Source organism: Rhinopithecus roxellana, chromosome 13, assembly GCF_007565055.1.
Source record: "Rhinopithecus roxellana isolate Shanxi Qingling chromosome 13, ASM756505v1, whole genome shotgun sequence".
Taxonomy (NCBI): domain Eukaryota; kingdom Metazoa; phylum Chordata; class Mammalia; order Primates; family Cercopithecidae; genus Rhinopithecus; species Rhinopithecus roxellana.
In genome coordinates this window covers 9,059,699-9,074,853 of record NC_044561.1, presented here as the reverse complement: position 1 = coordinate 9,074,853, position 15,155 = coordinate 9,059,699, and the positions used below count along the sequence as shown (strand labels likewise).

Below are 15,155 nucleotides of genomic sequence, written 5' to 3'. Positions count from 1 at the left end.
CAGTTCAATGGTATTAAATATGTTAATAATGTTGTGAAACCATCACCACTATCCATATCTGGAACTCTTTTCATCCATATTGTATCTGAATTTCCTTCTTTTTAAGGCTGAGTAATATTCCATTGCACAGGCATGCCACCTTCTGTCTATCCATTCATCTGTCAGTGGACACCCAAGTTGCCTCTGCTTCTTGGCTGTTGTGAATAGTGCTGTGAGTAGTGAACACAGACGTGCAGATACCTCCTGGAGACCTTTCAGTTCTTTTGGGTGCAAACCCAGAAGTGGGATTACTGGATCATATGGTCTTGAGCAACCTCCATCCTGTTTCCCACAGCGCCCACACCATCTTACATTCTCAGCAGCAGTACGGGAGGTCTCCCGGGTCCCCACATCCTCGCCAGTGCATGTTGTTTTCTGTTTTTCTTTCTTTCTTTAATTTTTATTTTTTCCTTTAAGCTCTGTTGGACTTGATGTTTTCTGTTTTTTTGACAGTGGCCATCCTAGTGGCTGTGAGGTGGTCTTATATACTTTACATCTTTCCTGGAAGTAGAAAAGCTCAGTACAAGGGGAGCTGCCCTTCCATCTTAACACTTTGTGCTGACGGGCTGGTTTCGTGTGTGCATTTCCCGCTTCCCGTCCTTGATAACTCAGGCATCAGCTTTTTGATAAGACACAAAACAGAAAGGAGCCTCTTCTCCCATACCCCTGGCCTGGCCAGCGGTCACTGCTGCCCACGGTGCACCCACACTCTCCTGAGACTGTGCCAAGCTTGCGCTGGTTTCCATTGACTGCCTGCTGCCTTCCATTGGACCCCTGATCGTGTTTTGTCTTTGGACTTGGTGATATTATTTCCTGCAGAAATTTTAAGTTTTTCTGTTGTCACACTGATCACTTTTTCCTGTTATGCCATAATTTCTGGGTTATCTGCTTTGTTTTTTTTTTTTTTTTTTTTTTTATCTTTGAGACAGGGTCTTGCTCTGTTGCCCAGGCTGGAGTGCAGTGGTGAAATCATGGCTCGCTGTAGCCTCGAACTCCTGGATTCAAGCAATTCACCTGCCTCAGCCTCCTGAGTAACTGGGATTGCAGGTGCCTGCCACCACGCCCAGCTAATGATTTTTTTTTTAGAGCAAGGACTTGCTATGTGGCCCAGGCTAGTCTTGAACTCCTGGGCTCAAGTGATCACCCTGGCCTCTCAAAGTGCTGGGATTACAGGCGTGAGCTACCGTGCCCAGACTGTTGTTTGATCTTTGACTATCTGCTGGGTTACACATGATCTGCCTCTGTTTGCATTTGCTGTGATCGGTGGTCTTTTCACATATTTACATGAAAAGCCTTGTTTCACAGCCTCATAATTGCCAGCATGGTCCTTGCCCACTTTCCCGTCTGGCTTTTCTCTTCTCTTATCTCTTCTTACCCTCCAGCTGGTTTGCGTATTAGGGATGTGATCCTCTGTCGCTTGTGGTGCAGATTTTCTCAGCTTCTAGTGTCTTTTAACTTGTGTGATGTACAAATGGTTTAACTTTTTTTAAATGTAACTTAAATCTTTTACACTTAATGGCTTTTTGATTTATTGCATGTTCAGAAAGGCCTGCCCCATCCCCAAGATTTTTTTTTTTTTTTAAAGCCCTGTATTTTCCTTATGGGCATCCACAAGTCGGATTTTCTTTACTTCCTTGGGCTGGCTGCTCTTCTTCCGCAGTGTGGTGGAGACGGGCTGCCCGGGCCCCGGTGCCCATCTCGAGGCGCTGTTCTCACTCGGCGTCCTGAGTCCTGCCTGTGTGGTGGAGACGGGCTGCCCGGGCCCCGGTGCCCATCTCGAGGCACTGTTCTCACTCGGCGTCCTGAGTCCTGCCCGTGGCTCTGGTTGTCTTTCGTGTTGGCTTCTCTGGGTGGAGTCTGGATGCACCTCCAGCCCCTGCAGGATGCTTTGCCTGCTGGACCTGCAGGGAAATGGCCTTGGACATCTGGCAGCCCCAAGGTGTCTGCCAGGCCCCTCTATGTACTGGAGTCTTCGGGGCCGGTCACTGCAGCCCAGCACTTTTGCCACCCTGGTCACGCCTGGCCCCCTCAGAGGCTGCCCCTTGGGGCTGGGGAGGGGGCCCGGTACTCTGGGTGCCCTGGCCCTGCAGCCTCCCTAGCAAGGTGGCTGGGGCTTGGGGAGCGCTCCTCTGCAACCCTGTGCTGGGAGCAGCCAGCTCGGCCGGGAAGACGCGGCCCCAGATATTTTGTTTGGGAAAGAAACTGCAGTGTTTATTTTCTTCAGAAAAAAAACATTTAGAAGATTTTTTTTAAAGCTCTTTCGTTTAGAAGGAATCTAGGTATGTTATTGTTTAAGAAAAAAGTGTTTGCAATGTATCAGTCACCCGTTTCATTCTGAGCATGATTTATGTGAGGAAATGGTTTTTTTAAAAATTAAGCTGGAGATATATCCCTGTACGATGCTTCTGTGAAAATGCGGCTTTTGTCCGGCGCTGTTAATGCAAGTTGTAACAGTGTAATATGGGAGTCAGTGTTTACATGTTACATTCCTCTGCCGCAGTCAAAATAAGCCCGGAGGGTCTACAGTAGCATTTCTGTATTTTATCAGCTTGGGCTGGGGCTGAGGGGAGGCCTCCACTCACACTTGGAGGGGCTGTTTCTGCCAGATTTATTTGCCTTATAAATATTCCCCATGTTTATTTTAACTCGCCTTTAAAATGGAGCTGAAATTAATATGGACCCCAGGGCTGCTCCCCTGGCCCCTGAGTGCCTCCCATAGTCGGGTGGGACATTTCTACCTGGTCCTGTCCAGGAGGCCAGGTGGGCAACTCAGAGTGCCTGGCATCCCAGTGCCCCTCCTGCATTGGGCACTGTGTCCCCTGGTTGGCTTCTCCACCAAGGAGGTGCCTTGGCCCCCGGCCCTAGGCCCTCGGTGGGCTCTGCAGTGTGCACAAGGCCTCCTTCGTCCATCTCCACTACAGGCACAGGCTGCCGCCAGGAACTCCTTTCAGCGCACGTCTGCGTGGGGCCCACTGCTGGGAGCTCCAGATCTGGCGAGTGGTGCCCACAGTGGGGTCTGGGACCCAGCCTGCAAGGTTGTACCATGCCACTTTTGCCCCAGAGAGGCCACCCAGGCATCACATTGTACCTCGGGCCCCAAGTTGGGAGCCCCCTTCCTCCTTTGTTTGCATCCAGGTCTTGGGGAGCCCAGGGCTGGACAGATGGCAGAGGTAGAGGGATCGTGTCCAAACTCAGTCAAGGGGAGACAGAATTAAACAGCGCCCTTCACTAAACAGCCATATGCTGGCAAAATGGGGCCATACCTGTTGGGCAGAGTGGGCTGAGCACCTGGTTTGTAATCCAGGAGGGTGAGGAATACATGCAGAAAACTCCTGAAAAAGCAATGTGAGCTTGTGGGTGGGTGAGCAGGGTCTTTGAGTGCACTGGGGTGGGTCGGGGGACATTCTGGCTGCCCCACTCCCAGAGCCATGCCCCAGCGCAAGGGGCTGTCCTCTCAGTCTTGGTGGGGACCCTGGGAAGGACTCCAGGTCGGTTCATGCTCTTTCTGTGCCATGCAGACGCCTGCCTTGTGCCTAGCCTGTTTGCCTTTTCTGCTGGTCTCGTGTGTTTCCTTCTCTGGAACTGCAAGACACGTTGAAGAAGAGAGGAGGGTTCTGGGGAGGTACAGCGACCCCTGGGCAGGCAGTGGAGCCCCTTTGGGAACAGTGGCCACTGCAGGGAGGCAGGGGTGTGGAGGGGCACGTGACCCCAAATGACAAGGCTCAGAGGGGGCGTGCAACCTTGCAAACCAAACCTTGCATTCCACAGAGCAAGCCCCCGGCAGGTGGAGGAATGTGGAAGGCAAGGACGGTGAGCCCACTTTACAGAAGCAGGCACTGGGGGTTGGGATCCAAGTGCAGCCAAGAGGAGCCCAAGGCCCAGAGGGGCCTGGCAACCTAGCAGGGCCAAGGACCTGAGCTCCAGCTCCAGTCCCATAGCCGTACAATCTTCCTGCCACTCCCTGACTTGGAGGGCTGCCTCCACCTGGAAGCCTCTGCATCCAGCAGGGACTTGGGCCCCGACAGTGTGCTTTGTCTCTGTCTCTTGCACGCCCATGGCCTTGGGCTTCGTCTTCTCCCTCAGTGCTAGGCTTTGGAGCTCAGGTGCCCTAACCCCAATATAGGGATTGTGGTCACTCTATTCTAGTCCTCCCTCTTGCTGTGTCTGTAGGTCCGCTTTCCGCGAAGCAGGGCTCCGAGCTGGCAACACTGGGATGGGGCAGAGGGCGTGAATGAGACCACAGCCTCCTCTCAGGTCCGATAACGGAGGTACTGCTTCCCGGAAACAACCAGGGGCTGCCTATTCCTGCTTCTGACTCTGTAGCCCCTGCCCAGGTCCCCATGGGGGTTTACGGAGCATGGGGCCAGCCTCTCCTGCAGCTGCCAGGCTGGCTCAGGGGCTTCCCAGCCCACACACTGGCCCCCAGGGGAGGGGCTGCAGCCAGCTAGGCCTGTCCACCCTCTGAGGCTGCTCCACCAGCCTGCTGCTGTCTGTCCTCGCACTCCTGGGGCTCTGAGAGCCAGAGTGTTTTTATAACTTGGGCTGGTTTAAGGCTGCCTGTCAGTGTGTCATGGAAAGAGCTTTCATTTGACCCTTAGGAAGTCCGGAAGCCAGCCAGGTACTGCGATCATTTTTCTCTCTTCCTAAGCTCAAGAGGGAAGAAGATAAATTTTATCTTGGGAAGAACCACGGCCATTTGGGAGAAAATTTAATTTAAGTGGCACATTCCGCTGGTGTGACGGGATGTCCTTGTGTTCAGCAATAGGGAGACCAGCTGTCCTCCTGGGGCTTGTTACCAGACTGCAAAGCCCCTGCCACCTCTGCTGTGTGCATCCCTGTGGCTAAGACATGACAAGGTAGGGCTTTTGGTGGCATTTGTTACAAGGCCAGCACACAGAGGCTCCGGCCCAGCATCTGCCCCTGAGGGGTTGGGTGGGGCTGGCGGGGTCCCAGGCAAGCCAGGGAAGGAGGACTTTGTAGTACCCCCAGCCCTGTGCTGCCTCCCTGGGGCGTCCGCAGCTTGGCAGCCCATCTGGTATTTCCTGGGCTGGCAGGACCTCCAAGGGGCCAGGTGCCTCCCATGAGACTCTCACTTTGTGTGAGCCTTCCCTCTGGAGAGCAGGCCTTCAAGCTCAAGAGGCAGATGGATTGCTCTTTAAGCCGGGGCTTCGTGGGCCTGAATTAATGCTTTTGTTTCTGCTTCCTCCCCCCACTCCAGTTTTGAACAAGAAAGCTGCCCTGTGATTAGGCTAATCCTGCAGTAGTTACTATGCCTCTTTGGAAAATGTTTGCACACCAAAAAGCACAGAGAGTGGAGCTGCTGGGATCACGTGGAAAATGGATTTTTTGTTTGTTTTGTTTTGTTTGTTTTAGAGACAGGGTCTCACTCTGTTTCCCAGGCTGGAGTGCAGCTTACTGCAGCCTCAAACTCCTAGGCTCACGCAATCCTCCTTCCTCAGCCTCCCGAGTAGCCAGGACTACAGGTGCATACAACCATGTCCCAGTAATTTTTTTAGTTTGTATAGATGGGGACAAGCTATATTGCCCAGGCTGGTCTTGAACTCCTGGGCTCAAGCAGTCTGTCCATCTTGGCCTCCAAAGTGCTACGATTGCACACATGACCCACCACACCCAACCTCTGGGTCTTTTAATGTAGTGGTAAGTTGAGTGGTTCCAACCCCCTACCCGCAGGTCCTGTGAGCTGGTCCCCTGACTTCTATGGCCAGCACCTCTGACTTCCTGTGGCCAGCCATGGCGTGAGTTGGTCACTGCACCATGTTCCTGTCTGTCCCCACCCCTGCTGGGCCATGAGTGGCCTGAAGAAGGTGTCTGCAGGTCCCTGTCTTTGGGTAGTCTCTGTCCCTGTGATCTGGAGGCTTTGGTGTCTGTCTCATTTTGCTCGGGCATTTTCTTACTTTAGCTGGTCTGAACGGAGTTCTCTGTTTGAGTTCTCATATCCTGCATTCTTCAAAGGGTAAACATTCACATAATTTGATCAGTATGGGGAGGGATACAGTGAAAACCAGTGCTGTCAATAATTCTTGCTCATGACAAGAAGAAGAGGCCCAAAATGACCCTCCACGTGAGTGAGACGTGAGCTTCTGTTGAGAGATTTCAGCCGAACACATAGGGTCGAGGATGCCCACTCGGGAATGTGCCCACTGTGCCCACCTCCTCCTAGCTGTGCCCTCGGTTGCTGATTCAGAGCTGGCAACTGAGGGATGGGGGCACCTGTGATTTTGAAGGTGGCCCTTGAGGCAGGAGCTTCTTCTGTGCCCTGTGGGTGCCAGGACAGGAGGCCTGGGCATTGGGGGTTCTCCGAGGGAGGGCCTAGAGAGTCACTTGCCCCCACCCCAATCCAGTCCTGGTGGGTCAGCATCATCTAGGAGGTGGGGATGTACACATTGGTGGCAGAGACAGCAAACATTTGTGGCGAAATCAGGAGGGTGTGTTGCTGTATCCTTAGCAATGAGGTAGGAGGCCCGGAGAACAGCTTGGCCCCTGTCCTGCGGCTGCAGGGCCCATTGCTGGAAAAGGGTTGGCCTTCAGGGCCAGCAAGGCCCTGATGCGCAGGGCCCACTTGCCCACAGAGGCGATGCATTGGCCTCACTCCCCTGGTGCGTGCACAGCCCAGCAGGAAGCGTCTAGCCCATGCACAGCCACCTCTGGGAGCAGGGGGCAAGGGGCACTGCATGATGGGCTCTCGCCCAGTTACACCCTTGCGTTTAGGGCACGATATGCAAAGCAGCAGAGTTCTGTTTATATTTGCAGTAACTCATAACTTCATATCTTTTTTCTTTCTTTTTTTTGAGACGGAGGCTCTGCTCTGTCGCCCAGGCTGAAGTGCAGTGGCGCAATCTCGGCTCACTACAAGCTCCACCTCCCGGGTTCACGCCATTCTCCTGCCTCAGCCTCCTGAGTAGCTGGGACCACAGGTGCCCTCCACCACACTCGGCTAATTTTTTGTATTTTTAGTAGAGACAAGGTTTCACTGTGTTAGCCAGGATGGTCTCGATCTCCTGACCCTGTGATCTGCCCGCCTTGGCCTCCCAAAGTGCTGGGATTACAGGCGTGAGCCACCGCGCCTGGCCATAACTTCATACCTTAAACAAAAGTTTGTACCTTTCACTGTGTATAGCAAGTCCAAAAATAGTTTGGTTTTGTCATTTTGGAAGTGCACCTCTGTGTCGAGATGTGTATGTGGTGCCTACGTGTGTGTGCGCGTGTGGAAGTGCATGCATACCATGGTGCCTGTTTCCCAAGTGTTGCTGGCCCTGAGTGGGGCCGGGAATGCGTATCTGCAGTCCGCTTGGCTGGGGGTCTCAGGGTCCCCCTTCACTGTCCTCACATGCCGAGTGTGGCATGTAACCACCTTGTGCTCAGAGCTCTGTCTGCTCACCCTAATCCTGACAGTGGCGCGGTTCTGTCCCCAGCCACTGTGAGGAGGCTGCACGCCAGATGCTTCCCGCAGGGCACCTGCAGAACGATTCCAAGGGATACACCATGTTTTGAAATGGGATTATATCATTAGTACCTGCTGGGATTAGCACTGACGTTGGACTTATCCGTCCTTACATCACCTCCTCTTGTTCAAAGACTGAAGGGTAATGTGGGAGCCCACCCGTGTGCAGCTGCCCCACTGGGAGTTCTTCTTCCATGTTAGGTTCTGTGCCTGTGTGCATGTGTGTGCATGCATGTGTCTACATGAGTGTGTGCATATGTATATGTGAATGAATGTGTGTACCCATGTGAGTGTGTGTGTGTACATTTGTGTGTGCCCATGTAAGAGTATGTGCATGCACATGTGTGCATGCAGGTGTGTGGCATGTGTGCACATACAAGTGTGTGTGAGTACGTGTGTATGCAAAACACATGTGGAGTGTGGAGTTGAACAATAGGGTGTTTTCACTACAAGAGCGAATATTTCCAATGACTGCTGGTCACAGCATCCTGTGCTGCCTCCCCTGTCCCTGGGATCCTTCAGTCCCCTCTCTGGGGAGCTGGCCCTCCTGGCCCTGCACCTAGCTGTGATAGGGCTGGATGTGCCTCTGACCTGGCCTTCCGTGATCTTGAGAGTGTCCTGCTCAGATGATGTCTTCCCTTGCGGTCTGGTAGCCTCCCTGTCCTGCTCAGCATCTCCGGGCTTCCACCCTAGCCCAGGAGGCCCCAGGGGAAAGAAGGAAAGCCGTGCGCTGCTCTGGTGGAAGTTTCTCCATGCCTCCAGGTACCTTCCAGGGGACAGGTACCACTTGTCACTGACACGCACGCCCTTCACCACCAGGTGATTTGCTGATTCACAACATGCTTGACAGTGTAGACTTGGAAAGTGGGCTTTGCACCCTGGGCAAGCTGTTTGAACAGTAGCCTTGGAGCTCACGAGCTGACCGAGGGCCTGGACGAAGGCTGCAGGGTTCTTCTCTGACCGCACTTGGTCAATAAGGGCCTCAGCTTTACACGTGCTCTCTCTCTGTGTCTGTTTCTGTAACAGGTTGGTGGTCGGGGCCAGCTGTATCCTTTGCTAGCATGCAGGTGGCTGTCCTGGGAACTGGACACTCCTTCCCCTGAGTCCCTCCTTGCCATCCGCCCTTCCGGCAGGCTCTTTGCTGCCTCAGATCAGGCACTTACTGGGCCTCTCGGCATGGAGGACCTGTGCCTGGGGACAGTTTGAGGCTGACCTCTGGCCAGGGATTCCTGGAGGCTCTTCCTGAGCTGGGTACTGAGACAGCTGGGACAGCTGGACATGGCTATGAGGCAGGTGGGCTGTTCTCCCTCGAGAGCAGCCCAGCCTGTACCCATTCCTTCAGAAGGAACAGTTAGACAGGGAGGGTCAGGAGAGGAGCTGCAGGAGGGCCTGGGGTCAAGGGGACATCTGAGGGAAATGAAAGCCCCTGGCCTGGCACGGTGGCTCACACCTATAGTCCCAGCTACTTGGGAAGCTGAGGCAGGGGAACTGCTTGAACCTGGGAGGTGGAGGTTGCAGTGAGTCGAGACCATGCCACTGCACTCCAGCCTAGGCAACAGGAAAAAAAAAAAAAAGAAAAGCCCCAAGCCGCTGGCTAAGAGCACAGGTGGAAGAAAGCAGCCACTTGGTATCTTCCATGGCTGAGGTCCTCCCTGAACTGGCCACTTCTCTCCATCCCAACTGGGATCCACCAGGATGCAGGCCTTGCCCCAGAGCTGGGACCGACAGCCCATGGGAGCAGAGGCCAGAGGCCAGCCTAGTCCATGGGTGCTGCTTGGGGGCTCCTTGCTAACCCTAGCCTGCGCACTTGAGATGTGGAGGTGGGGGTCTTGAGTTGGGAGCCTCCTGCGGGGCCAGCCGTGGATGGGTGGGGCGTGGGCCGCGGCACAGGGCCCCGGGGTGTTGTCTCAACGCTTCCAAAGTTAGAATCTCCAGTGCTCCTTAGCCAGCACCTGACAGACGTGGCCCTGGAGTGTGCTGGCTTCCTCACCGGGATCGGGCTGGACGCCACTGTCATGATACGCAGCATCCCCCTCCGCGGCTTCGACCAGGTAGTGCCGGAGGCCCCAGCTCCCACCCCTGTGGCTCTGCGGCCCTTCCTCCCACAGCCCCTCCCAGGCAGGTGCAGTGCAGTCATGGGCCATGAGTGATGCCTGAATCTTTAGAGATAACCCTTGAATGGGATGAGGAGATTGTCCAGGAAATATGCAAACACGCAACCAGAGCAAGGGAGGAGGGTGGCAGTGGGGCACACAGCTGCACAGAGGCCTCCAGCCGAGCGCAGGCACAGTGAAGGGAGGCTCTGTCCAGCCTTATGCCGGCAGATAGGGTCACCCTCCATCAGTTAGAGGCTGGTGTGTGCTGCAGAAGTGTTAGCCCCACCTCAGAGATCCCTGACTCCCAGCTCTCCCCTTGCCTGTCCTCTCTGAGGGAGTGAGGGTGAAATAGCTGTAATGTGTGAGCTGGGCTGAGGGACACAGGGCAGTGCTGGCCCCAAGACAGCCTGTGGGGTCTTGGCGTCTGGACAGGTGTGCTGTGTACAGCGGCCTTCATCTGTGTCTGGGGTGCACACACTCATGTGGCCAGCAGGATGAACTCCTAGAGTGGAGCAATAGAGATTTTCTTTTTTTAGCTAAAAACTACAAGGGAAAGTCTCCTGTTAAAATAGAAGTCTGGAGTTGTCATTGTGGAGACATCAAACACTACATGACTGCCACGAAGGAGGCCCCATGCAGGGTGAGCTGTGCAGATCTGCGGGCCCTGCTATGGGTCCTCGGCCAACCCTCAGCTCACAGAGCCTGAGGAGGGCACCTGAGGTGGGAGGAGCCAGGCCTGTCATCTCCAGACTCCCAGTGCCACCCCCAGGCCGACTCAGAGACATGTCCCTCCACTTGTGTGGCCATGTGTTGCTCCATCCTAAAGCTGTGGCACACTTCCGTCATGTCCCTCAGTGCAAACCCACGGAGCCCTGTGGTTGGGACACAGTGTCTAGGAAGGCCTCGGAGCCTTGAGATGTGGGGAGGGTGAGCTGGCAGTGGACAGAGGAGGAAAGGGGTCTGCAGAATGGGGGCCGTGCCCAGGCAAGGAGGATGCACAGTCTAGGCAGCCAGGCTGAGGGGTGATGGACCCTGTGTCCTGGACAGGCCCCATGGTTCCCCTCAGAGCCTGGGCTGGCCGTGCCCGCCAGGCCTCTGGAGGGTGCAGGAGCGATGAACAGCCTGTGTGGCAGCCCCCCTGCAGCACAGCCTGCCCTGCCCGGTGGGCCGGACTCCTACACACGCCATCTAGAGCCAGCTGGCGCACCCGCACAGGTGTCAGAGGATGTTAGCAGTGACTGTTTATCTCCTCTTGAAACTAGAAGCCATGGCCAACTTCACTGCTGGTCCATGCAAGGGCCCATTGTCCTGAGAACAGGGCCCCCATCTGTAGCTGGACTGGGGGCGCACAGGCCTCCTGAGCCGGGAGGGAGAAGCAGGACTCTCTCTGTCCCCGATCTGGACCTAAGCCTACTGTGCCTACATTTCTAGGTGGGAACAGAGTCTCCTGCCTACCCTCCTGGCTCCTGGATGGCAGAGGGGCAGGTTGGCCACATGTGGAGGCGGGGGCTGGGAGCAGGGGCCATCTGGTTGGACCAGGGCACATCTCCTGGGAGAAGGGATGCTTCTCTGCCATTGATTTTAGTGAAGACTAAGTTTTTTGTTTTTGTTTTTTTACGAAATATGTAGATGGGCCGGGCGCGGTGGCTCATGCCTGTAATCCCAGCACTTTGGGAGGCCCAGGCAGGCAGATCATAAGGTCAAGAGATCGAGACCATCCTGTCTAAGACGGTGAAACCCCATCTCTACTAAAAACAAACAAACAAACAAAAAACTTAGCCAGGCATGGTGGTAGGCACCTGTAGTCCCAGCTACTCGGGAGGCTGAGGCAGGAGAATGGCATGAACCCAGGAGGCGGAGCTTGCAGTGAGCCGAGATTGCACCAATGCACTCCAGCTTGGGCAACAGAGTGAGACTCTGTCTCAAAAAAAAAAAAAAAAAAGAAAAGAAAAGAAATATGTAGGTGTACCAGGATTTGTTTGTTCATTTTTCCTTTTTTTTCTTTTTTCTTTTTTTTTTTTTTTGAGACAGAGTCTCACTCTGTCACCCAGGCTGGAGTGCAGTGGTGCAATCTCGGCTCACTGCAATCTCCGCCTCCCAGGTTCATGCCATTCTCCTAACTCAGCCTCCCAGTTAGCTGGGACTACAGGTGCCTGCCACCACACCCGGCTAATTTTTTGTGTTTTTTAGTAAAGACAGGGTTTCACTGGGTTGGCCAGGATGGTCTTGATCTCCTGACCTTGTGATCCACCTGCCTCAGCCTCCCAAAGTGCTGGGATTATAGGCGTGAGCCATCGCACCCAGCCTTGTTTATTTTTTCTTTTAGAGATAGGGTCTCACTCTGTCTCCCAGGCTGGGGTGCAGTGGCGTGATCACAGTTCATTGCAGCCTCAAACTCCTGAGCTTGAGGGATTCTCCCACCTCAGCCTCCCAAAGGGTTGGGATTACAGGTGTGGCTGTATCTGGCCGATGAAGACTTAGTTAATTAGCATCTAGAGAGGAGCCCACAGACTGAGTGAGTCCTGACCATAGGGCCCAGGGTTGAGGACTTGGAGCCTGGACAGGGGCCAGACACTCTACAGAGAGCAAGAGAACGTAGAGCAGGGGCTGGGTGTCCACTCCGTCTTCCACACAGACCCCTCTCAGCCCCTCACTGAGGCCTTTGAGAGCAGGGCAGGCCAGGGCCTCTCTCCCACGGCCACCTGGTCTTCATGGCCTGTCTTCTTGTGTTTTGCAGCAAATGTCCTCCATGGTCATAGAGCACATGGCATCTCATGGCACCCAGTTCCTGAGGGGCTGTGCCCCCTCCCGAGTCAGGAGGCTCCCTGATGGCCACCTGCAGGTCACCTGGGAGGACCGCACCACTGGCAAGGAGGACACAGGCACCTTCGACACCGTCCTGTGGGCCATAGGTAAGGGTGCGTCGAGTCACACACTCTGTCTCTGGTCTCCCCAAGGCGCATGGAGAATCTTTGCCCCACTTCCTGTCACCTCTCAGGGCTCCCCCAGCCTGCTGGCTGCCAGGCGGGTTGGCTGCTCCCCAGTACACCTCGAGAGCAACAATGAAGGCCTGTGGGGCGGCACCCACACTAGGCTGTGCCCATCTTGCCATCCCCAGCACCTCGCATCTCTGCATGTCTCCCCACCACTGTGGGACATGCTAGAAAAACCAGAGAAGAGACCAAGACGGCATCAGCCAGGTGTCCTCATCAAGGAGCGACTAGGGCCGGGCACGGTGGCTCAAGCCTGTAATCCCAGCAGTTTGGGAGGCTGAGGTGGGCGGATCACAAGGTCAGGAGATCGAGACCATCCTGGCTAACACGGTGAAACCCTGTCTCTACTTAAAAATACAAAAAATTAGCCAGGCGTGGTGGCAGGCGCCTGTAGTCCCAGCTACTCGGGAGGCTGAGGCAGGAGAATGGTGTGAACCCAGGAGGCGGAGCTTGCAGTGAGCCGAGATTGTGCCACTGCACTCCAGCCTGGGCGACAGAGCGAGACGCTGTCTCAAAAAAAAAAAAAAAAAGGAGCGAGTAGGCAGTCGTCCTCACCTTCCCTGGCCCTTGATGGATTGCTTATTAAGGTTTCAGCACATAAATCCTACATGTCACCTTCCAGGTTTAAGTCTTGGTTTGTTTTGTTTTGTTTTTGAGCGGAGTCTCGTTCTGTCACCCAGGCTGGAGTGCAGTGGCAACCTCCGCCTCCCGTGTTCAAGCGATTCTCCTGCCTCAGCCTCCTGAGTAGCTGGGGCTACAGGCACTCACCACTACGCCCGGCTAATTTTTGTATTTTTAGTAGAGACGGGGTTTCACTGTGTAGGCCAGGATGGTCTCGGTCTCCTGAGCTCATGATCTGCCTGCCTTGGCCTCCCAAAGTACTGAGATTACAGGTGTGAGCCACCGCACCTGGCCAGTATGTAGTTTTTCTTTAGCATATTAAATGTTTTGCTGCTTCAGGCTTTCCAGCTAGGTTTTTTTCTTTTTTGTGTGTGAAACAGGGTCTGTCTCTATTGCCTAGGAGGAGTGCAGTGGTGTGATCATAGCTCACTGCAGCCTGCACCTCCCAGGCTCAATCAATCTTCCCATCTCAGCCTTCTAAGTGCTGGGATTACAGGTTTGAGCTACTATGCCCAGCCAAGCTAGTTTGTTGTTTTTAACATAAAAATGAGATAGATTTGAAAGTTTTAAAACTTGTGGTGACATACACATAACATCAAATTCATCATCTTAAGCATTTTAAAGTATATAGTTCAGTGGTGCTAAGTACATTCATATTGTACAACCAGCATGACCATCCATCTCTGGAACTTTTCCATTATCTCCAAACTGAGCTCTGTCCCCCTTAAACACTCACTCCCTGCGGCCCCTGGCACTCACCCTTCGCTGTCTGACTCCATGAATCTGACTCCTCAAGGGATTTCACGTAAGTAGAATCATGCAGTGTTTGTCCTTTTGTGACTGGCTCATTTCTCTTAGCACAGTGTTTTCCAGGGCGAGTCCATGTTGTAGCATCTGTTAGAGTTAGCATTTGTGTAGCGCGTGCCAGCATTTCCTTCCTGTAAGGCTGAGTTGTATGTGTGTCCATCATCTGTCAGTGGATACCTAGGTTGCTTCCGTCTTTTGGCTGTTGTGGATCATGCTGCTGTGAACATGGGTGTGCACAAGCTGCCTGTTTTCAGCACATAAAAATGATGCAGGCATTTTAAAGTTCTGCCCAGCCTTCTCGTGGCTTTCAGTATTTCCCAGTGGGTCCCTTTGGGCCTGGCAAGTCATCACATGCCAGGAGTGGCATCTTGCAGGACTTTCCAGAAGTCATATTTCGAAGGATTCCAAAGACATCACCCTTCCAGTGCTGGGCAGAGGCCTGGGCATTTCCCGGCCAGGTGTGGGCTGGCTGCCACTTGCTGGGCACAGTCTGGTCTCACAGTCTTGCTCTCTGTCAGGTGTGGGTCCGGTTTTGCATGGGGCAGAGGCTGAGCAGGTATGGGGAGTGTGGACACAGCCAGGGGATACCTGTGCCCAGACCTGGGCCGGGGCTGTCCGAGGGTAGTGGCAAGGGGCAGCTGGAGCCAACAGGGATCACCCAGACACTGCCCTGTCCCAGGCCTGCTACAAAGCTAGGCGTGGAGGCCATTGCAGATGGGCCACCCCAAGGAGGGCTGCGGGTCCTGGTCAGGGTGGGTGGCGGCACACACAGCGGGCCTGCTCAGATGTCCTATCCGCCTCGGTGCCTGGCCATCTAGTTTAGGCTCCTAGTTTTCCCAGTTGCCCGGTCAACTTGCATGTTGAAGGCAGAAGCAACCTACTCAGTGTTGTTAGTTCTCCGAGGCCTTTGCATGCTAAGCCTGGTATGTTGTCCCCTGCAAGAGCCCAACATCAGAGCCAGGGTGCCTCTCAGATCCCCTGGCTCCACCTCCATCAGCTCACTGGGCTCACATGGGGCTGGCCAGGTGTCAGTGTCCCCTGGGGGAGGGCTCCCGCAGGCACAAGCTGTGTCACAGGGTGATGCACTTCTGAAGCAGTCACTCGGAATGGGAAACGAGAAAGGAAACCAGCCTGAAG

General features: G+C 54.4%; 1 protein-coding gene across 4 annotated transcripts in view; it reads left to right on the top strand.

Moving 5' to 3' along the window:
- TXNRD2 (thioredoxin reductase 2) overlaps positions 1-15,155 on the top strand; it is a 67,877-nt gene that overhangs the window by 35,252 nt on the left and 17,470 nt on the right. For 3 of the 4 annotated variants that reach the window (XM_030915532.1, XM_030915531.1, XM_030915533.1), the window contains exons 9-11: positions 8,528-8,547; positions 9,461-9,552; positions 12,335-12,509. In XM_030915532.1, the coding sequence (XP_030771392.1) occupies positions 8,528-8,547; positions 9,461-9,552; positions 12,335-12,509 (287 nt within the window). The remainder of the gene's footprint in view (positions 1-8,527; positions 8,548-9,460; positions 9,553-12,334; positions 12,510-15,155) is intronic. The other variant, XM_030915534.1, reaches the window with a different exon arrangement.